Source organism: Sus scrofa, chromosome 16, assembly GCF_000003025.6.
Source record: "Sus scrofa isolate TJ Tabasco breed Duroc chromosome 16, Sscrofa11.1, whole genome shotgun sequence".
Lineage (NCBI taxonomy): Eukaryota > Metazoa > Chordata > Mammalia > Artiodactyla > Suidae > Sus > Sus scrofa.
Genome location: NC_010458.4, coordinates 41,266,811 through 41,291,147, shown reverse-complemented (window position 1 = coordinate 41,291,147; position 24,337 = coordinate 41,266,811). Strand labels below are relative to the sequence as shown.

Below are 24,337 nucleotides of genomic sequence, written 5' to 3'. Positions count from 1 at the left end.
AAATGTAGCACAAATGAACCTATCTATAAAACAGAAACAGACTCACAGATATGAAGAATAGACTTGTGGTTGTCAAAGGGGAGGGGGAGAGAGTGGGATGAATGGGAGTTTGGGGTTAGTATTTTTAATCTATTACATTTAGATTGGATAAGCAATGAAATGCCACTGCATAGCACAGGGAACTATATCCATAGCACAGGGAACTATATCCAATCTCTTATGACAGAACATGATGGTAGATAATGTGATAAAAGGAATATACAGGAGTTCCCCGTTGTAGCTCAGCGGTAATGAACCAGACTAGTATTCATGAGAATACAGGTTCAATCCCTGGACTTGCTCAGTGGGTTAAGGATCTAGCATTGCCATGAGCTGTGGTATAGGTCACAGATGTGGCTCGCATCCTGCATTGCTGTGGCTCTGGCATAGGCAGGCAGCTATAGCTCCAATTCGACCCCTAGCCTGTGAACTTGTGCATGCTGTAGGTGTAAATATATATACATACATATATATATGACTGGGTCACTATGGATGAAATTGGCAGAACATATTAAATCAACCACACTGTGATAAAATTTTTTTTAAAAGATTGGACCATAAAAAATGCTGAATACTACCAATTAGTACTTTAATACATTAAGTTCTAAAAATGATATCAGGTTGCATATCAAATTACTGACAAAGGTTATCTCTGATAAGAAACATTGGGGAGAGTAAAAGAGGCCCTTTAAGGACTTTTTACCATGTATACATCTGAATTAATTTGAAGTATTTTATTTTATCTTTTTCAATTGAAGTATAGTTCATTAACAATGCTGTTCATTTGAATCTTTTACAATAAAAATGTATCTGCACATAATGCAACTTTTTATTTCTATTTATTTATTTACTTTCATCTTTTGAGGGCTGCACTCGCAGCATATGGAGGTTCCCAGGCTAGGGGTCTAATTAGAGGTATAGCTGCCGGCTGACACAACAGCCACAGCAATGCCAGATCTGAGCTATATCTGCGACCTACACCATAGCTCACGGCAACGCCAGATTCTTAACCCACTGAGTGAGGCCAGGGATCAAACCTGCAACCTCATGGTTCCTAGTCAGATTCATTTCTGCTGCGCCATGACGGGAAGTCCCCATAATGTAATATTTTAAAGTAAAGATTTAAAGAGTTGGTATAAACTGTTTATATTATGCATTGTTTAGTCATTGATTTTCCAAAAATCTGACTGCTTAAGCTTTCTAATATGACTTTTGTTAACATTACTAATACCCTGATAACACACTTAAAATATCAGTAATAATATATATATAATTGTATAACTCCCTTTGATATTAAAGCAGGTTTATTTAACATCAACACTACAACTCCTTCAGATAATACTATTTCCATATTAATATTTTGTTAATACCCTGCACTTTCTTTCAATGACAACCAAAAAATCAGAGGTACATACTAGATAGCAGACCTTTATCAAAATGATTTACAAATTTTCATAATTACCATTTGTGGCTGTCTATTTTATAGATACAGAAATTAGGTATAGAAAACAACCACCAAGAAACCAAATGACAGATAAATGACATGGATTAGAGGTAAAGATGAAACAATAGCTAGGTTTTTCAAGTCCATTTTGTTATATATTTTCAATAAACATATAAAGTAGAATAAAGCATGTCTCAGTGATTTCTCAATTGTGTAATACAAGTTAAAGAATTATGATGGGGTTTATGACATGTTACCCCCGAATATAGCACCTTGGCATGTTGCATATTTTAAGCTGAAGGAGTCTGAACATTGAGCATAAGCAGGAAGTTCTCTCTCTGATCTCTCCCACCCCAGCCACACGCTCATACTCCGTGTCCTTGTCCCCTTTTTCAAAGTTGTTAAATCTTCAAGTGAGAGGTGCCTTCTCTATAATGGGAAGAAGAAAGCATCTTTATCTCCAAAGAAAAAAAGACTCTGAGAAGAATACAAGCAAATAGGACTTGGAAGATTTTTCACCCTGACTTACTATACCTACCCCACACCCTTTCCCTTGTCATATCTTTCCATGACTTGCTAAGTCTGCATCCAGCACAGCATAAAAGCACATAAGGTTTGGAATTCTCTTGTGGCACAGTAGGTTTGACCCCTGGCCCAGGAATTTCCACACAACCACAGGTGTGGGGGAAGAAAAAAAAATTTTAAATGGTTTCTTTGCATCTTCATCTCCTGATGAAGCCTCCTATGCCACGTAAAACTTACTAGAAATACACAGAGCAGACAAAAATACTTATTATTAGACCTCGGAAGTAAAATTTTTAGAAAATTACACCCAGTAAAAGTGATAGAATAAAATAATCTTGTATTTCTCAAATTGTAAAAACTGAGGTAAACCATTAAGTGACTACAACACACAATACATCTAAACAACACCTTGTTGCTCTCAGGCTGATACTAAGAAAATTGTGATATCCAGAAAAACTAAGGTTAGCTTTTCTGTTCACTGAGGAATTGCTACTCTTAGAGACAACCCATCACTACTAACAAAGAAAGAAGAAATCAAAACCTTTAAAAAGCTGATGCAATAACAGAATTCAGAAACCTCTTCATCCTTCTTGCTTGACATATAATCAATTAGGAGCAAAACTAGCTGTTCAAGCTGTAGATAAGAACTCAAGTTTCCCAGCTTCCCACTACACTTAAAGGATGGTACATTTCTCTGTGCTTTAGGTACTTTAATTTCACAGCAATTTGTATTATTTAGGTAATTTTAAATCTTCTCATGAGCTTTAAATCCTGTAACACATTTAATAAAATCATATATCTCCAATGCATAACAATTCTCCCCAATCTGAATTTTGACATTTTGAAATTGCTTTGGAATAACAAATCAAAATGGTTCCGCATATCCCTTTTCTCATTCCTATTAACATTCATTAGAACTATTTCTGAGGAGTTCCCATTGTGGCTCAGCAGTTAATGAACCCGACCAGTATTCATGAGGACATGGGTTTGATCCTGGCACTGATTAGTGGGTGTGGCTGTGAGCTGTGGTATAGGTTGCAGACATGCGGCTCAGATACCAAGTTGCTGCGGTTGTGGCATATGCCAGCAGCTACAGCTCTGATTCAACCCTTGGCCTGGGAATCTCCATATGCCGGGGTGCAGCCCTAAAAAGACAAAAATAAATAAAAAAAATAAAAAATAAAAAAAAAAGAACTATTTCCCAACATGAAGCATCCTAAATAGGCTTCCTCCCTTTTCTTTCCAGGCAATTGGCTCACAACTATTTTTCTCTCATTCTCATCGCTGAACCTTCTTTCGTACTGTCTCTGTCTTTACATGATCTCATGTTTCAGGTTTCAACATATATCTACTTCTTCTCCATTCAGCAATTCCATCAGAAGAACAATACATAAATAAGAGAATAACTGTTTAAGCACCATCTTTTTTTTTTTTTTTTTTTTTTTGTCTTTTGTCTTTTGTTGTTGTTGTTGTTGTTGCTATTTCTTGGGCCGCTCCCACAGCATATGGAGGTTCCCAGGCTAGGGGTCGAATCGGAGCTGTAGCCACCGGCCTACGCCAGAGCCACAGCAACGCGGGATCCGAGCCGCGTCTGCAACCTACACCACAGCTCACGGCAACGCCGGATCGTTAACCCGCTGAGCAAGGGCAGGGACCGAACCCGCGACCTCATGGTTCCTAGTCGGATTCGTTAACCACTGCGCCACGACGGGAACTCCCTAAGCACCATCTTTAATATATTCACCATGTACATTATTTAGACTTATGGTATCTATGTATAAACTTATCAAGATGGGCTTACATGTTAAGAATGGTTTACAATAGCAGTTACTGATCTTACTATGGATCTTAAAAGTCATTTTCGGATCCTAAAATCAAGAGAATCAAAATTTTAAATGAGCAGCTCCCATTGTGGCCCAGCAGCAACGAATCTGACTAGTATCCATGAGGATGCAGGTTCAATCGCTGGCCCTGCTCAGTGGATTAAGGATCTGGTGTTGCCATGAGCTGCAGTGTAGGTCAGATACGGCTCAGATCTGGCATTGCTACGGTTGTGGCATAGGCCAGCAGCTGCTACTCCGATTTGACCCCTAGCCTGGAAACTTCCATGTGCCACAGGTGCATCCCTAAAAAGATTAAAAAAAAAAAATTACAGTAATGTACACTCGCAATAGTCAAATTTACTTTAAGTAAATTAATAAATAAAAGTTTTTTCCCACTCCTGGGAATCTATTCAGAGAAAACCATGACTTGAAAAGACACATGTACTTCAATGTTCATTGCAGCACTATTTTCCTTTCTTTCTTTCTTTCTTTTTTTTTTTTGCTATTTCTTTGGGCCGCTTCTGTGGCATATGGAGGTTCCCAGGCTAGCGGTCTAATCAGAGCTGTAGCCACCGGCCTACGCCAGAGCCACAGCAACACGGGATCTGAGCCGTGTCTGCAACCTACACCACAGCTCACGGCAACGCCGGATGGTTAACCCACTGAGCAAGGACAGGGACCGAACCGGCAACCTCATGGTTCCTAGTTGGGATTCGTTAACCACTGCGCCGTGACGGGAACTCCTGCTGCACTATTTTCAATAGCCAAGACATGGAAACAACCTAAATGTCCATTGACAGAGGAATGGATCAAGAAGATGTGGTACATATACACAATGGAATATTACTCAGCCATTAAAAGGAACAAAATACCTGCATTTTTAGCAACATGGATGGACCTAGAAATTATCATGCTAAGTGAAGTCAGTCAGACAATGAGACACCAACATCAAATGCTTTCACTGACATGTGGAATCTGAAAAAAGGACACAATGAACTTCTTTGCAGAACAGATACTGACTCACAGACTTTGAAAAACTTATGATTTCCAAAGGAGACAGTTTGGGGGGTAGGGGGATGCACTGGGGTTGTGGGATGGAAATCCTATAAAATTGGATTGTGATGATCATTGTACAACTATAAATGTAATAAATTCATTGAATAATAAAAAAAATAAAAATAAAAACCTAAAAAAAATTTTCTAAAGTCATTTTAGAATACAAATACAAATATTTGATAAGTAAAATACATATAAAAAATTACTAGACAAACACTTGTTTGATTTATAATCACAAATAGTTTTATGGAGGGAAAATTTTGAATGGAGAGAAGGGAACCTTCCTACACTGTTGGTGGGAATATGAATTGGTGCAATTACTATGGAAAACAGTCTGCAGGTTCCTTAAAACACTAAAAATAGGGAGCTTCTGCTGTGGCTCAGTGTAAGGAACCCAGCTAGTACCCAGGTTTGATCCCGGCCCTGCTCAGTGGGTTAAGGATCCGGCATCGCCATGAGCTATGGTATAGGTCACAGCTGCGGCTCAGGTCTGGCATTGCTGTGGCAGAGGCTGGCAGCTGCAGCTCTGATTCAATCCCCAGCATGGGAATTCCCATATGTCACAGGTGTAACCCTAAAAATACAAAGAGAAAAAAAAAAGAAAACACTAAAAACAGAGTTACTATATGATCCCACAATCCCACTCCCGGGTATATATCTGGAAAAAAACGAAAACTCTGATTTGAAGATACATGCACCCCCAGTGTTCAAAACAGCACTATCCACAGTAGTCAAGACATGAAAGTAACCTAAATGTCCATCAACAGATGAATGAATAAAGAAGATGTAGTGTGTGTGTGTGTGTGTGTGCGTGTGTGAACAGAAAATGTGGCAGATCCTATAGGACAAGGTATCCCAAGCCACTGAAAGGTTTTGAAGTTGGAGAGGGAAAAGATCATTTTTGCTGTTTGTTTGTCTGCTTTATGGTTTGGGGAATTTTTTTAGTCATGCCTCCAGCATGTGGAAGTTCCTAGGCCCCCACCTTCCATATACACACATACACACATGCGTGCGCACGCAGGAATATTACTCAGCCATAAAAAAGAACAAAATCTTGGCATTTGTGAAAATATGGATGGACCCAGATGATACTATGCTAAGTGAGATAAGTCAGAGAGAAGAAAATACTGTATAATTTGACTTATATGTGATATCTAAAAATCAAAGTAAATAAACAAAACAGAAACAGACTGATAGGTACAGAGAACAAAGTGGTGGCTGCCAGAGGGAAGAGAGGTGGGGAATGGATGAAACAGTGGAAAGGGATTAAGAAATACGAATCTCCAGTTATAAAATAAATAAGTCACAAGGATGTAATGTACAGAATAGGGAATATAGTCAATAACATTGCAGTAACTTTGTACGGTGACAGATGTTATCTAGATTTGGTCATTTCATAATGTATAAAAGTATCAAGGCATCCTTGGAAATCAACTATACTTGGCATCCTTGGAAATCAACCATACTTCAATAAAACTTTAAAAGATAAAAATAAAAAATTAAGGAATTCCTACTGTGGCAAAGTGGATTAATGATGTGGCTTGTCTCTGTGGAGGCAATGGTTCGATCTCTGGCCTGACACAATGGGTTAAGGATCTGGCATTGCTATAGCTGTGGTAAGTCACCATTGCAGCTTAGATTTAGTCTCTGGCCCAGGAACTTCCATATGTCACAGATATGGCCTAAAGAAAATAAAAATGAAAATATCGACTCACTATGTTATACACCTGAAACTAATATAATATTGTAAATCAATTACACTTTTTAAAAAAGAATCTTAAAGATAATACAAAAAAACTCTACAAAAATTAAGTGCAGAAACAATGTGAAATTGTATGAAAAATATAAATATTTGTAAGAATATCACTATGTGAGTGTATATTTTTTACATGCCAAAGTACAAAATATTTATAATGAACAAACACATTTTAAATTAAGTATAAGTAAAACCTACAACAAGACGAGACAAGGAAATTTGCTTTATCAGATATTACATTAAGGGGCAAATGTACACATTATAAAATAAATGAATACAGAAGTTCCCAATATGGCTCAGTGATAATGAACCCGACTAGTATCCATGAGGACACAGGTTTGATCCCCGGCCCAGCTTAGTGGGTTAAGGATCAAGAATCTGGTGTTACTCTGAGCTGCAATGTAGGTCACAGACATGGCTCAGATCTGATGTTGCTGTAGCTGTGGTGTAGGGAAGATCCCTAGCCTGGGAACTTCCATGTGCCATGGGTGCAGCCGTAAAAAAGACAAACAAAAAACAAAAAATGAAAAACAAAAAACAAAAAAAAAGAATATGGAACTTTCTTAAATGATGGATTTTGAAATTACTATCACAGGCAGTTCATTAATGCTTGATTTACGTACTGTGGTGGGTTCTTAGTATTTTCAGGTTCTGCATCCTTGGATCAACCAACTGCAGCTATGGAGTATCAACTGTACTGCATCATTGTTTTTTTTTTTTGTCTTTTGTCTTTTTGTTGTTGTTGTTGCTATTTCTTGGGCCGCTCCTGCGGCATATGGAGGTTCCCAGGCTAGAGGTCGAATCGGAGCTGTAGCCACCGGCCTACGCCAGAGCCACAGCAACGCGGGATCCGAGCCGCATCTGCAACCTACACCACAGCTCACGGCAACGCCGGATGGTTAACCCACTGAGCAAATCCGAATCCGACTAGGAAGCATGAGGTTGCGGGTTCGGTCCCTGCCCTTGCTCAGTGGGTTAACCATCCGGCGTTGCCGTGAGCTGTGGTGTAGGTTGCAGACACGGTTCGGATCCCGCGTTGCTGTGGCTCTGGCGTAGGCCGGTGGCTGCAGCTCCGATTCAACCACTAGCCTGGGAACCTCCATATGCCGCGGGAGCGGCCCAAGAAATAGCAAAAAAAAAAAAAAAAAAGTTGATATAACTGTGGTTACACTAACATGAATGCCTCTGCTATTTCTTAAACTTATATAACCATCGCAATTACCCACATAAAACTCACTACTGACAATTCCCAAGACCTGGTCAATTAAATACATTAATATAGAGGGAAAATGCCATAAGCAGTAGGTAACTTATTTCTACGATTCTCTTAAAAGCTTATATCATTACACGATATTTTAGTCACAGGGAAATTTAGACAAATTATTTCAATTTAAAACAAACAAACTAGGCTCATAAGCACCATCAAAAAGGTAAAAAGAAAGATGTTTCTTAAGAGAAAAAGTTCCCCAAAGACACTAGTGATTACATAACTTCCTGTTCTCCAATTTTTTTCCTTTAGTTTTTAGACAATCTAAAGCAACTGCAAAATATTTACATTAAAATCACTCAGATAAAGTAAAAAATAAAAGCATCCAAAGAAAGATCAAGAGATCTAAAAATAGGCATTTTGTTCAAAACAATGACCTAAATCTGTGGGACTTTTCTGAATTATCAACCACATGAAATTTCCTTTTCCACCACCAAAATCTCTTTGCTTTCTCTTCTTCTCTACCCATGAAAATGGGGCAGAGGAAGGCTGAGACACTTAGATCTAAAATGTTTGGGATCCAGAATTTACAAAACTGACTTTTTGTATTGTAGCATTACAGAATTCTTTTGGCTTTTCTAAATATCAGTAAGCAATATTCATTTTTGGGAAGCCATGTCCATGGCATAAGGAAGTTCCCAGGCCAGGGATCGAGCCTGTACCATAGCAGCAACCCAAGCTGCTGCAGTGACAATGCCGGATTTTTATCCCACTGAGCCACAAGAGAACTCCCAATATGCGTTATTCCTTATAAATAATACTCTTAAATGAAAACTTTAAACATACAACCACTAAAGAAAAACAACTCAGCCTGGTGTCTATGAACAAATTGACTTTAACTAACAAATTCGGCTGGAATAACAGAAACTGGCAACATACCAGAGATTCAATTCCCATAGAACAACAGATTACTCATTACCTTTATTGCTATTAAATCCCAGGAAAGTAATTTCATTTGACAGTACATGTAGAGAGTATTTCAATGTCTTTATGAAAACAATCTTACCATGCAGCAGAACGAGTCTGATAATGAAAAAGCAATGCCAGGTACTAACTGAAGAACAAGCTTCCTTAGGTAGAACACATCAGTTATTTCAAACATAAAGTGCATGTTGTTTTTTTTTTTTCAGACAGTAGGAAAATGCTATCTAGTAATTAACTGTAGCAGCTACTGTAGCAGTAATAAAAGCAAGTGATATCTATTGAGCTCTTAACATCAATTATATAAAAGCAGCTAACATCATATAAAAGAAACTAATATCTAATGAATTCTGAATTTTCTCACTTAACCTTCACAACAAGATTCCTACAAGAGATACTATTATTAACCCCTTCTTTTAAATGAAGAAAGATACATGTAAGCTAAATAACTTGCCTAGAATCACAATTAAAAAGTAACAGAACCTGGGCAGTAAGATTCTTAAACACAAGGTAGATGTTTATTGATAATTTTCAGGGACCCTCAAATTAGCACAGTAATCAATAAACTAATAGTCAAAATACTTTGTGTCAAGTAGGCTTCCCAAAAGTGAGTAATGGCATAACAGAACCACCTAAAATATGTTTCTACAATAATGAGATACTACTTCATACCCACTAGCATGGCTATAGTCAAAAAGAGATAATGACAAGTGTTGACAAGGATGTGGAGAAACTAGAACTCTCACACTCTGCTGATGAGAATGTAAAATGATATAGCTAATTTGAAAACAGCCTGACAGTTCCTTAAAAGATTAAACAGTCACCATATAACCTAGAAATACCCAAGATAAATAAATATCTATACAAATTTTGTATGCAAATAATAGCAGCATTATTCATAATAACCAAAAAAGTAGAAACAGCTCAAACGTCCATCATCTGATGAACAGATAAACAAAACGTGGTATATCTGTCCAAAAAAATATTACTCAGTGGTAAAAAGAGATAAAATACTGATCCCTGCCACATTATGTAAACCCTAAAAACATACTAATTTAAAGAAATCAGTGACAAACGACCACATATTATCTAATTCCATTTGTAGGAAATGTTCAGAAAAGACTAATCTATAGAAATAGAAAGGAGATGAGTTGTTGCCAAGGGACACAGATGAATGAATATGGACTGCTAAAAAGTACAAGGTGCCTTTTGGAGGTGATGAAATTGTTCCAAAAATGTGGTTGAACAACTCCATGGATATAGTAAAGACTACTGAATTGTACACTTCAAATGGGTGAACTGTATGGTCTGTGAATTATATCCCAATAAAGTTGTTTCCTTAACCACCACAGACAGATGCTTCTAGAATACTTTTCTTGTGAAAGACTTAAAAAAACTTGAGAACTAATTTACATTGTAGAAAAGCTACTAAAGGAGTTCCCGTCATGGCGCAGTGGTTAACGAATCCGACTAGGAACCATGAGGTTGCAGGTTCGATCCCTGCCCTTGCTCAGTGGGTTAACGATCCGGCGTTGTCGTGAGCTGTGGTGTAGGTTGCAGACGCAGCTCGGATCCCTCGTTGCTGTGGCTCTGGCGTAGGCCGGCGGCTATAGCTCCAATTCAACCCCTAGTCTGGGAACCTCCATATGCCGCGGGAGAGGCCCAAGAAATAGCAAAAAGACAAAAAAAAAAGAAAAGAAAAGAAAAGGTACTAAAGGTTAAGAATTTACAGATAAGTTTACCATAAAATCCTAAATAAGAAAACATGACCTGGGAGTAAAAGATACATTCTATTTGGAGTTCTGCTGTGGCTCAGTGGTAGCGAAACTGACTAGTATCCACGAGGACACAGGTTCAATCCCTAGCCTTGCTCAGTGGGTTAAGGATCTGGCGTTGCCATGAGCTGTGGTGTATGGTATAGGCTCAGATCCTGAGTTGTTGTGGCTGTGGTGTAAGCTGGCAGCTACAGCTCTGATTCGACCCTAGCCTGGGAACCTCCATATGATGCAGGTGCAGCCCCCTGAAAAAAAAAAAAAGATACATCATATTTTAAAGGATGAAAATAAAATTCTGTCACATTAAATACTCACTGAGGAATGGTCAGTTTAAATAAAAAATAATTCAGGTAAAACAACACATCCACAATTTAAAAATTCTAAACTCCCTCTAGTTATATTTAAACTACACCAAAATATTACTCTCTGGAACTTATTATCTTGATTCTACTAGTCTGTTTTAAAAGTTGGAAAATGACTTAGAAAATTATCTTAGAAAGTTTACAAAGAATAATAAATTACCAAATGTCGATATGATATATACTTATTCTTGAGATAAGAGAACTATAGAGAGGTACTAAGTATCCAATCTAAGCACGTTTAGTAAATCTGATACACAGAGGACTTATAAGGTAATTTCTCCTGGAAAGCAAACTATTATACCTAAAAACACTGCTTGCTTTGCCAATCTCTTCCTGAATTATTCAATATTTCACACTGGTGACTTCCTTAAATCTTAAGAAAAAATTCTTAAAACACTGATCTCAACACTTACTCACCTCTGAAATTCTTAGAACTACATTATAAAAGTGTCTTTTTTTTTTTTTTCTTTTTAGGGTTGCACCCGCAACATATGGAGGTTCCCAGGCTAGGGGTCAAATCAGGGCTGTAGCTGCCAGTCTACGCCACAGCCACAGCAACGCCAGATCCGGGCTGTGTCTGAGACCTACACCATAGCTCATGGCAACAATGAATCCTTAACCCACTTACTGAAGCCAGGGATCGAACCCGCAACCTCATGGTTCCTAGTTGGATTTGTTTCCGCTGTGCCATGACAGGAAATATGATATAAAAGTACATCTTTTAAGTTAGACGATGAATTGCTATTTCTGAGAACAGAGTCAAAGGAAAGTTTGATTATTCTCATTCTCATCTATGGGAATAGTTTTTGTTTAACCTATGCCTCTGGAGAACTATGGAAAATATTAAAAGAGGTGTATGTAAATAATGTTGCTTTCATTTGAAAACTACCTGAAGAAAATATTACTCCTTTTATGTATAAATAACATAGACCCTAAAAAGGAGAAAATTCAAACTTGGAGTCATTCCAGCTATAAAACAAAAAGATGCAAGACAACTGTACTGCACGATTATACACACACACACTAAGACAGTGCACACACTGTGTTCAGAAGGTAACCAAAAAGATATAACAAGAACGTATGGAGAAGACATGAACAAATTGTGTATCTTTAAGTTGCTGACAATGCAGAATACTACAAAAGATCATCAAGGTGAAGACATTTTGACACATGTGGTTAACAAATTTTTAATGAATTAATGAATATATATACAAATATTCAATATACTGAAAATGTCCTGAATTTAAATAATTGCATATACACATGGAGACTGAAGCTTTTAGAATTTTGTACTGCGGTAAACAAGTGGATGGATGAGAGAAGAGAAGAGGAGAAAGGGATGAAATAAACCTCATCTATTCAGACAGTTTGATCGTAGATGTAAACTCATTTAATCCTTATAATACTCTCATTAGGAAAATACTATTCATACTATCATTTGAAAAACAAGGAAACTTAGGTAAGGGAAGTTATCTGGCTATAGTCATTATTTGAGAATGATTCTAAAACTTATGGTCTTTATTTGAGTATGGTTCTAAAGCTTACAGTCTTCACCAGATTTCTGAATCTGAAGTAGCAGATCATGATAAAAGATAGCTTAACAGTTTCCCAAACGATCATTCTTTAGATCAGTGATTGGAACCTGGAGGTAGGTGCTTCTACTGGCATCTAGTGGATAGAGGCCGCAAATACTGCTATATATTCTACAATGCACAGCACAGCCCCCTAACGATCACCTGGCCCCAAATTGTCACTAGTACTGTGGTTGTGTAACACTGCTTTCAAACAGGCAAAGGAAACGTTATACTGCAAAATCTAAAAGCAACACAGATATAGGAAGTTATATGGGATTAACCAGAAAATATCACTGGGAATATGGATTTGGGAAAAAGTTTCGCCAAACTCCATCAACCATGTAGCTGTAAGGAGAAGAAAGGATATAAAGAGAAATGATAAAACTGCTGACCTAAATGCCAACATTACCTTCCACTACAGCATGTGAAGCTAAATTTTCCTAAGTTATATCATGGGCCAATGACAGTGTGTCAAACTTCGACATCAATTAAGTTTTTTGTTTTCCAGATAGTCAGATTTTCTGTCTACCAAGGTTTCTTTAGTCACTTATCTATTAAGCACATTGTAAACTTAAATCATTAGTCTTTAAAATTCTATTAACACATTACTAAACACTTTCTTAGTACCCTTAAAATGACATGAATTCACTACTACCCAATAGATTTTTCAATATTTATTTCATTTTAAAAACAGAAACAAGATCTGATTTTCCTATTCATAAAGGTATTCTCACAAGGTTTTATTTCTTTTTTTAATTTTACAAAATATTTTATTGAAGTATAGTTAATTTACAATGTTGTGTTAGTTTCGTGTGTACAGAAAAGTCATTCAGTTATGCATATAATATTAAATATACATATATATATCTTTTTTTTTTTTTTTTTTTTTTTGCTTTTTTAGGGCCCCACTGGTGGCATAAGGAAGTTCCCAAACTAAGGGTCGAATCAGAGCTATAGCTGCTGGCCTACATCACAGCTCACAGCAACGTCAGATCCTTAATCCACTGAACAAGGCCTCATGGTTCCTAGTCAGATCGTTTCCACTGTGCCACGAATGGGAACTCCCTACATATATATTCATTTTCAGATTCTTTCCCATCATAGGTTATTACAAGATATTGAACATAATTCCTTATGCTATATAGTAGGTCCTTATTGTCTATATATCATAGTAGGCATATGTTAATCCCCAACTCCTAATTTATGCACCCCATCCCTTTTGGTAACCAAATGTTTATTTTCTCTATGAATCTATGCGTTTTGTAAATGAGTTCATTTATATCAATTTTTTAGATGTGACATATAAATGAAACCCTACGGTATTTTTAAATTTGAAAATTTAATGCTTTAGAAAATTTCAAGTCAAAAAAATTCTGCCTCTCAATTTATGTAGATGAACACGAGCACCAGCCTAGGTATTCTTTAGACTTAGAGAAAGAAGCCTTTTATTTTCTTTTTAAAAGTCAACTATTTCTGCAACTTACGTATCAAAAATATTTTTGAATCACATACTTACATAAAAATAAATATTAAGGCAAATAGTATGATCATAAAAGGTGTAAAACAAATGTGTTTTAGATACAATTAGATATCTTTCTACACTTTTTAACCTGTTTCACTTCAACTTTCCCTTCAATAATCTCAGTACTTTATGTTAGAGAAAACTCTAACATGCTAATATTAACCTTAATATTTTTTAGTTCCTTAATTTATTGAGCAAATGTTTACAGAGTAATGACTACTGCCAAAGAACAGGTTCTTGAACATTTCCACATTTCTGTAACATTCCTTTAAAGGCCTGAATAATTCTTAAGTCACTGTTTTTCCACCAAGAAAAAGGGAAAGAGAAGTAAGTTATAATGCTGGTAACTTCAATTTGGTTTCCAAAAATAATTAAGACACAACTCAATTTCACGGGGAGGAAATAATACAGATCTTGTGCACATCCAGCTGGCAGCTGAAAGAGCAAGCCCTGGCATCAAGCTGCCCTAGGTTAAAATTTACCTTACGACATGACATTTGCCAGACCCTAGGCAAGTTATTAAACATTTTAAGTTACTTCTTTGGTCTATAAAAAAAGTACAGTCATGCCTTTAACTCAGGACTGTTTAAAAATTAATGACATAAATTTAAAGTACTTAGCAAAATATAAGGCATATGGTAATGTAAGTAGAAAAGACAGAGGGGTCCCCAGAGAAACAGAATCAGGCATGACTTTCTGGACATAAGAGAAACCATTTTTGGCCTAAACCTTTTCTGTGATCTAAGCCTGGCCACAATGCTGGCCTTTGAACAGGTTTCAGTAACAATGATTTAAAGGAAACAAAAAAAAACCAAACTTATCAAGCAAGCAGCAAAAATAACAAAATCAGTTGTAAAAACTCCCAATTCTGTTTCAATGGTAAAGACTAGCCTGAAGCACTTTCATGAGCAGCTTGGTAGAATTTAAATTGTCCCAGGCACTCAACACCCAGATCAACTGGAACCAAAGGTTGAGGATTGCTGACTTTCTCTGATGTCAGTCAACCAAAGCTAGGATTCTGTTGACCAATAAAGCATCCTCATGAATATGTAGGTACCTTTGCTTAAAACTTCCCATATTTTGCTGTTACTGGAGACACCAATTTGAGAAAGATCCCCAGTGTTCTTTTTATTTGCTGCAAGTAATAAATCCTTCCTTTTCCTAGTCTTTGGCTTGGTTGTATCTTTTGGCTTCCTCACTAAAAGGGTAACCCAGTTTTCAGGTAACAGTAAGTACTCAAAAATTATCTATTGTTGTGGTGTTATGACAAAACAATTACCTGTGATCTTTTTTTTTTTTTCTTTTTAGGGCCGGAGCCACGGCATATGGAAGTTTCCAGGCTAGGGATCAAATAGGAGCTGCAGCTGCCAGCCTACACCACAGCCACAGCAATGCCAGATCCAAGCTGCATCTGTGATCTACACCACAGCTCACGGCAGGCAATGCCAGATCCTTAACCGACTGAGCAAGGCCAGGGATCGAACCTGCATCCTCATGGATACTAGTCGGGTTCGTTAGCCAATTACCTATGTTCTTAATCCAAATTACCATACTAGAAATAAATAATACATAAATTTCTAAAAAGAATTTCTAAAGCTAACTGGATTCACTTCACTAATTTATCACTAGGATACATGTGCTCTAAAAATTCCCTAAAACAAAAAGAACTAATACATTATTCTTCTCACACAGTATCAAATTTTAAGGGCTTCTTTTACGCTTTTAAAATTAAAAGTACCCCCCAAAAAGGCATAAAATGCTAACTCCACAAAGACAAGGATAAAAGCAAAAAGAAAAAGAAAAAAAAAAAAGATATCTTTCTTTAAATGTCCAAAACAAAGCATTTTCTATCGCTTTACAGAAATGAGAATTTTTACATAGTTTGTAAAGTATAACATAATGACTTTATCTACATAAGAAAAAAATAACTTAAAAGTCTCTTTAGAGATAATCCAAAATAAATAATGACAAAATTATGTAACAAATGGTTGAATTACCAGGAGGATAACATATTTTATGAAGTGCTACTGACTTTGAAATACTATATATTTAATATATTTATATAATAAGAGGATCTAAAATAAGTAATAAAATCTGGTTATTATTTTTTAAAATGGGAACTCAGACAAGAATGAAATAAATTGGTAAGATAAACACAAGGAAGTTAAACTGCAGGGCCCACCACTCACAATCACATGTTTTTAGATCTAGACCAACACTTGCCAAAACATTATCTAGCAAAATTAGCACACATATGCATAAAACTTCATTGCTTAGCAACATAGAGCAATATCAGTGGCCAAAACAGTGCTAATATCTTGATGCTTTAACAAAACAAATTTTAAGAAAACATTTCCTCACCTATTATCAGACGGTAGAAGAGATAGCAAAGCCAAAGCTGAAAGTTTTCTTCTTTCAGGCTGGGTAATATTGTCCATGCGATCAACCCACATTTCAATCATATTTCCCAAAAGCTGGTCCATCTGAAAAAAGACCAGGAGGTATCTCAAAATATTTGAAATGCTATTTACTTGTGGATAAATGCTGTTAAAGGCTATAACTTTACGAGGAATGGTTAAAGTTCAGTTCCAGCAAACCACAGAACTGTAGAACAAGAATTAAGGGCAAGCCTTGAACTGGAAAAAAATAATTTGAGCAAAACAAGAAACAACTCTAATTTATCTTGAGAGTCAATTAATTCTTGACCCAGACTTGACCCAACTCATCTAGGCTAAGCGTCTGGTTGTTTGGTTAAATACTAGTCTAGATGTAGCTATGAAAATATCTGCAGATATTATTAACATTTACAATGAGCTGGCTTTAAGTAAAGGAGTTTACCCTAAATAATGTGGGTTGGGCTTCATTTAATTAGTTGAAAGCCTTAAGAGTAAAAACTAAGGTTTCCTAGAAAAGAAGAAACCTTGTTTCAAGAAACTCTGCCTGAATTTTCATTTTCAGCCTGCCCTAAAAAATTAGAAATTTCTAGTCCCTGTGATCAGGTTAGTGAATTCCTTAAAATCCACCCTCCCCCCAATGCACATATATGTGTGTATATTCTCTCAAACTTTTTCTTGCACTCTCTCTCCCCTCTTCCCTCCCTCTGCATACACACAGAACTGGTTCTGTTTTTCTGAAGAACTCTGAGATACAGTTGGAATCCATAAAGTAAAACACAATCAAGTACACTCAACATGTAGACTGAAAGTGGGTCTCGGGTTTTGCTCATAAACACTTGTACGCTTCTAGCACCTTTTAAAAAATGTATTTAATATCAAAATCTGTACCCAATGGATTCTGTTAACGTAAGATCAACCTTGAGTTCTCACACTGTGCTACTTGTGTGCTTTTACATTTTTTCCAAGAAATGCTTCAACATGTTTTTTTCCCCCCAACACATTTGAAAAAATAATAAGCAGTTAAGGAAACACTTACTAGTTCAACACAATTATTTATACTTGAGTTCTCCAAACTGTGTGGTACATCCTAAGATGTCACAATGAGTCACAAAATATTTAAAATTATTAAGAGAAACAAAGATACATCTGTCAGATACTGAAAGTACTGCCAGTTCAAGATAGTTCCCAGTTTTAACATTACACTCCTTTCAAGGACTTCCTATCTTTGCAAAGTACTACCAAAAGAATCAAGGTAGAACAGAAGATGAAGTTAGAGGTGTCTAATCTGACTCTAAGGTTTAGGAATTTGAGCAGTGCCCAATGAGCATATAAACTCCATTAATCAGTAATTGTGGCCATTTAGGAATGAAATAAAGATAGTGTTTTTTCTTTATATTTTTGTCTATAATTCTCAATACACACTAAGTTTAAGTTATTAGGACATGAATACAAATTAAGTTGTATGGACCTAACTAGATAATAAAAGAAAGAGATATTTATATTTCTTTTAGTCTAGAAGCAATGTGAAAATATTACTAACATATTAAGGACACCACGAAGCAAGACAGTCCAGTAACTTCTGATTTATACCATGTGTCTTCAATTTGTACTTAATTTGGAAATAAATGACACAGATGCTTTAGATTTATTGCAATTAATATCTAGTTAGCAAAACTTAAAAAACAAATCATAATTGTTAAAAAGTCAAATATCGTTATTAAAATGGAATATATACAACTAAAGCTATAATAATATATGTGGTTGAAATAAAGATGCAATTAGCAAAGATAGGTACCTCTATGGGCTGATTTTATTTATTTATAACTTACATTTATTTCCTCTGTTTTATAAAAATATCTAACAACAGCTCATAACAAAAATAGAAACAGGACAATTATAACAAAGGTTGATGACCATCTACAGCAAATCATGAAGCAACAAAAGAATTCTGCAATTATTTCAGAAACTAATTTCTAAAATCAAAATATTTCTTAAGCAGAATAATGAAAAGATGATGAGGTTTCTCTACCTTGATGCTCTTTACCAAAATCTACCATGGTGGATCATGCCAAAGATAGCCCAATTAAATAAATACCTACTGTAGAAAGACAGAATTTTATTTCTGACCAGTTCTATCACTTTTATAGCTTTAAAGAATGTGTGTTATATGTTTCCTATAAGAATTAAATAATTTTATATCATTATATTCCCTGTACAAACAGAAAAAAAATGTTTATGCAAATGGTGATCTTTTTTCTCTCTCCAAACGTTATCTTCTTAATCTAACCTTCATACCAGCTGCTATTTAAGCAATTAAATATTATTTTTACATAAGATTTCATGAAACATCATTTATCATGTGAAAACCAAAAAGTACCTTCACTCTCTCAACTATTAGAAAGATTTACGCTATTTCAAGCCGCTCACGACTGATTAAGGGAAAAAAATCTTATAATCTAAGTGGCAGGTCTTCAGGAAAGTCATCTTCTTAAGACGAAGAATTTGTAGGATTTAGACAAAATTACCAAAATGTTCCCCTCCTCCCACAACTTTATAAAGTCTAAATTAAAGTATATTGCCAGAAAGAGTAAGAAGACAATGTTTCTAGAGAACAAGGAAATACTGAAGGAACAGCTGAGTTCAGTCTTAGTTTTGTAGAATGATAAACAGATGATATTACTAAATTATTCAGCTACAAATACCTTACTGCATCTTTATAATAAAACTATTTACCCCAGACACATACTAACATTGTGAAAATAATTTTAGCATTGAATATGTGCTTTTTGCTGGTTTCCTCTGAAATCCCACAAAAATGAAAGTAAAGAAAGATAAAAAGCAAAGAAATAACCCCATAGGGCCTATAAGGAGAAGAAACACTGTAGTACAGTAAAGATGACAATGGGTTTTCAGAAAATGTCAAGCAGATGAAAGAGTGCTAAGTAACAGCAAAGCAGAAAAGCCTGAAACCAAACTGCCTACCAGGGTTATAACAATCTAATTAAAACAGACTTTGTTCTCAGAACCCTGCCATAATCAGGCCACAAAGAAGACAGAGATGAGGCATGGATATCAAAAAAGGAAAACTAGCTGAGAATTTGTAGACGGAACAATTAGAACCTTCTAGATTCCCTTTCCTACCCCTAAAGGAGACCAAATTTATTGTTATATGCAAAAATAAAATCAAAGAAGCTCTAATTCAAGGCATCGAGAATACGGTGAAGTCTCTAGATTCAAACATGATAGCCTGACAATTTTTGGTTAAACTTTTTGTAAAAAAACATTTCTTCTTGGAGTTCCTATCATGGCTCAGTGGACACGAATCTGACTAGCATCCATGAAGACACAGGTTTGATTCCTGGCCTCGCTCAGTGGGTTAAGAATCCGGCATTGCCATGAGCTGTGGTGTAGGTCACAGACGCAGCTCAGATCTGACGTTGCTGTAGCTGTGGCACAGGCCAGCTGCTACAGCTCTGATTTGATCCCTAGCCTGGGAACCTCCATATGCTGTGAGTGATGCCCTAAAAAGACCAAAAAAAAAAAAAAAAAAAAAAAATTTCTTCACACTGAACACTGAAATATGTGTTCCATGAAAAGCCAGTGCTCTAAATATAGTGCATCAGAAATAAGTCTGAACCAATGATGACATCTCTCTTCAATCCTTCATATTGACAACAGGCTGAAGCAGTACCAGCACCAACCACAGGCCATTACTCTGAATAGTATGATAATTGGCCCAACAGAGGTGGCCTATTCTTGTGTATTTTTAAAAATGGAAACAAAAAAACATCTGAAATAACAAGGAAACCGAGGACATTTTAGAAAATTTTCCACATGACTTTTTTTTGTTTGTTTCCTTAGGGCCGCAGGTATGGCATATGGAAGTTCCCAGGCTAGGGGTCAAATCAAAGCTGTAGCCACTGGCCTATGCCACAGCCACAGCAAAGTGGGATCCAAGCCACGTCTACGACCTACACCACAGCTCATGGCAATGCTGGATCCTTAACCCACTGAGCAAGGCCAAGGGTTGAACCTGCGTCCTCATGGATGCTAGTCAGGTTTACTACCGCTGAGCCACAATAGGAACTCCCATGTGACTTTTAAATGCACAGCAACTAAAGAACTATCCATTAGTCAGTCCTGGGTAACTAAAGAGTATTATTTTGGGTATAATGATGGTGTTAACCATGAAAGCACAGCAACAAATTTCCTTTAAGGTCTGAGAAAAGTAAAGCTGTATTTTCAGATCTTCTCCATTCATGCAAATATATACTACACTAAAGTTAATTTCCGGATTCAAATCATGCTGCTACTGCCAATCACTTGAGGTAAAATTATAATTAAAATATTTAAAATCAAAAAGCAAATACAAATTTAAAAGTTTTAATATTTCTTATTTTTTATACAAATTGATACTTTAACACTGCCTATCAAGATATGTATCAGAAATTGGAGTTCCCATCGTGGCTCAGCGGAAATGAATCCAACTAGGAACCATGAGGTTTCGGGTTCCATCCCTGGCCTTACTCATTGGATTAAGGATCTGGTGTTGCCGTGAGCTGTGGTGTAGGTCACAGACACGGCTCAGATCTGGCATTGCTGTGGCTCTGGCGTAGGGCGGTGGCAAGAGCGCCAATTAGACCTCTAGCCTGGGAACCTCCATGTGCCACCGGTGCAGCCCTCAAAAAAAAAAAAAAAAAAGATACGTATCAGAAATCATTATCAAATCATCTGAATAATTTCTGCCTTGCCACCATGCGGGACACAGTGAGAAGTCAGCAGGCTACAGTCACCAGAATTCAACCACGCCAGTACCCAGATCTTGGGCTTACGAGCCTCCAAATTTTGCATCACTAACTGAGGTATATTCCTCTATAGATACATTAATCATGAAAAGAGAAACATGGTACATCTCTCCAACTCTACGATCTTCTAGCTTTGTTACAGTAGAGTTCATAGGCAAATGGAAAAGACAGGCCAGTAAGCAATTCTATAATTCAATCTGAAAGACCACTTAGTTGATCTGCAGAAGAGGGACTGGAGGAAGCCCAATATTAGAGGTTATGATAATATTCCAGTCATGAGATAAGGACTTGGGCTATGGCAGTAGCAAAGGAGATGAAGAGAAGACGGATTTAATGTGGTTTACAAAATACAGAGGATGAAAGAGTAAGTTAAATGACATCAGGACAGGGCCCAAAGTTCTTTGTGAAAACTGACCCAGGCTCTTCAATAAGTTAAGGTCACAGCAAAAAAAAGTTGGGGGTTGGAGAGCTGTTTTACACTAAAAGATGAGAAAACTTGAATAAATGAAAGAGAAACACAGATTAAGTATAATGGACATGCCTAAGAAGAAAATGTCACAGGACATGAATGCTCAAAGAATACAGAATATCTTGAGATAAAGATACTAGGACTGAATTGTAGGGAAAAGGTCAGAGTTGGCTCCCTTAAAGGAGTGACTGTGGCTGGAGAAAAGCAGAGCCAACAATTAACTCTTAGAAAATGCTTATGGGAGTTCCTGTAGTGGCTCAGTGGTTAACGAATCCGACTTGGAACCATGAGGTTTCGGGTTCGATCCCTGGCCTTGCTCAGTGGGTTAAGGATCCAGCGTTGCCATGGGCTATGGTGTAGGTCACAGACGTGGCTCGGATCTGCTGTTGCTGCGGCTCTGGTGTAGCCCGGCGGCTACAGCTCCAATTAGACCCCTAGCCTGGGAACCTCCATATGCCGCAGGTGTGGCCCTAGAAAAGACAAAAAGAGAAAGAAAATGCTTATGATTTACTAGGAAGTGAAAAAGAGAAACCATCAAATAAGACCAAGAAGGAAATCAAAGAGAAATTAATTTACAACGTTCTGAACCTAAAACGGGAGGAATTCCAAGAAATGCATAAATGAGTACGTCAGCTAAAACCAAAAAAAGGAAGTTACTGTACTCTCCAATGAGGTTTTATGTTAGAAACATATATAACACATATATAGATACATATATAAATACATAGGTATACACATATGTTTACATGTTATAGGTTTCATTATTTATCTAAAAGACCCTTTTCCCATTGAATTTTCTTGGTACATTTGTCAAAAATAAATCAATCAAACCTGTTTCCCAGTTCTATTTTGTTTCACTGATCTACATGTTTATTTTCACGCTATCCCATTTTCTTGGTTCACATAATGCTATAACAGCTCTTGAAATCAGATAGTATTATATATCCTCCCACTCTGTTCTTCTTTAATGCAGGTTTGGCTATTCTAAGCCCATTACATTTCTACATAAGTTTTAGAACTAAACTGCCAATTTCTACCAAAAAAAAAAATTAGGCAGAATTTTTATCTTAGTAACACTGCTCATTTAATCCATGAGCATACTTACTCAGGTGATTTTCAGTATTCTCAGCAATGTTTTCTAGTTTTTACTGTTACCCAACTGACACATTTTGTTAAGTTTATCCTAAGTATTTCTAGCTTTCAATGCTACCATAAATGGCATTTTGAGAATTTCAGTTTCCAGTTGTTCACTGATAGTAAAGAGGAATGAAATTGATTTTCATATGTTGACCAAGTGTCCTGTGACCACAGTAAACTTACTAGTAGATTTACTAGAGACTATAATGTACAATCATGTTGTTTGCAAGGTGTGATTTTACTTATTCCTTTTCAATCTGTATGCTTGTGTTTGTTTTTGCCTTGTGCTGATTAGGATTTCTAGCATTATGATTAGTGGAAGTGCTGACATCTCTATATCAATTTGTTGGAATTCTGCTTATTCTAATTGCAACATATTTCAGATATTAAAACTGACAGCTTTGTGACAGATACATTCAATCACAAAAAGGTAACTGAACATATAAGATGAAAGAAAAAATTATGAGAAAAGTGAAAGATACTAGGAAAATTAAGATATTCTAGAGAATATTTAGGTATTTAGAAAATTAAGAAACACCATTCAACTACAACAAAATATTAATTATAAGAAAAACTATAATTATTTAGAACCCTCCCACCTTTTTTTGATGACAGATGGAGAATATATTGAATCTTTAGGTTCTTTCACTTAATGTATTCTGAACTTGGCCAGTAATGGTTATAAAACTCAGTTCATTAAAAATGAAATAAAATTACACTAATTAAATATGACTTTGGATAAACAATTAAATATGACTTTTGGATGAATTTTATAGACATTAGAGATAATGAATCTATAAATATCCAAAACAGTATTTAGAAGAGCTAGAACACCTTTGAATATAATTGCAGTTAGTTTAATAAAAGATTAGAGGTGATTCATAACTATGAACATTAAGATAAATTACTACTTTTTGAGACTACAGGTTGCCTAGTGACTAAACACTTAGGAAGGAAACTGTTGAAAATACTTGATGTCATTTTTTAAATGTAAAATCTTAAACTGGAGTATAATTCAGCTAGTGTCAGCAGTATCAAATGAAGAATCATATTTACAATTTTTAAATACCAACAAATGATTTCAAAATTACAGTTTTGTGTGTGTGTGTATACAATAAACTGATTTTTTTCCTCCATGTTTTTTTCTGGTTTTTATAGTTTTAAGCTTTTATGATCAATGATTTATTTTTAGTTGATTCTCTGTGGTCAAGTACTTTTGGGGAGAAATGATCTGATGATGTGCCCAAAATTATTTGTGGAAATGTTGACACATCTTTAGGATTTGACTATATCAAAGAGTACTCTTCAACATCTCAGTTTTCATATAACTGCAAATCAACATTTGCTTAATTACACTGGTATATTTGAGGGAGAAATGAAAGGAAAAAGTAAAACTACAGGCCTAACACTATTTCAATTTTGTGATTCAATTCCTAATTTTCAGGTATATTATTTACATCTCTCTC

The 24,337-nt window shown here is 36.1% G+C and overlaps 1 protein-coding gene across 3 annotated transcripts in view; it reads right to left on the bottom strand.

Moving 5' to 3' along the window:
- IPO11 (importin 11) overlaps window positions 1-24,337 on the bottom strand; it is a 214,251-nt gene that overhangs the window by 44,226 nt on the left and 145,688 nt on the right. For all 3 annotated transcript variants that reach the window (XM_021077043.1, XM_021077044.1, XM_021077045.1), the window contains exon 27: window positions 16,426-16,547. In XM_021077043.1, the coding sequence (XP_020932702.1) occupies window positions 16,426-16,547 (122 nt within the window). The remainder of the gene's footprint in view (window positions 1-16,425; window positions 16,548-24,337) is intronic.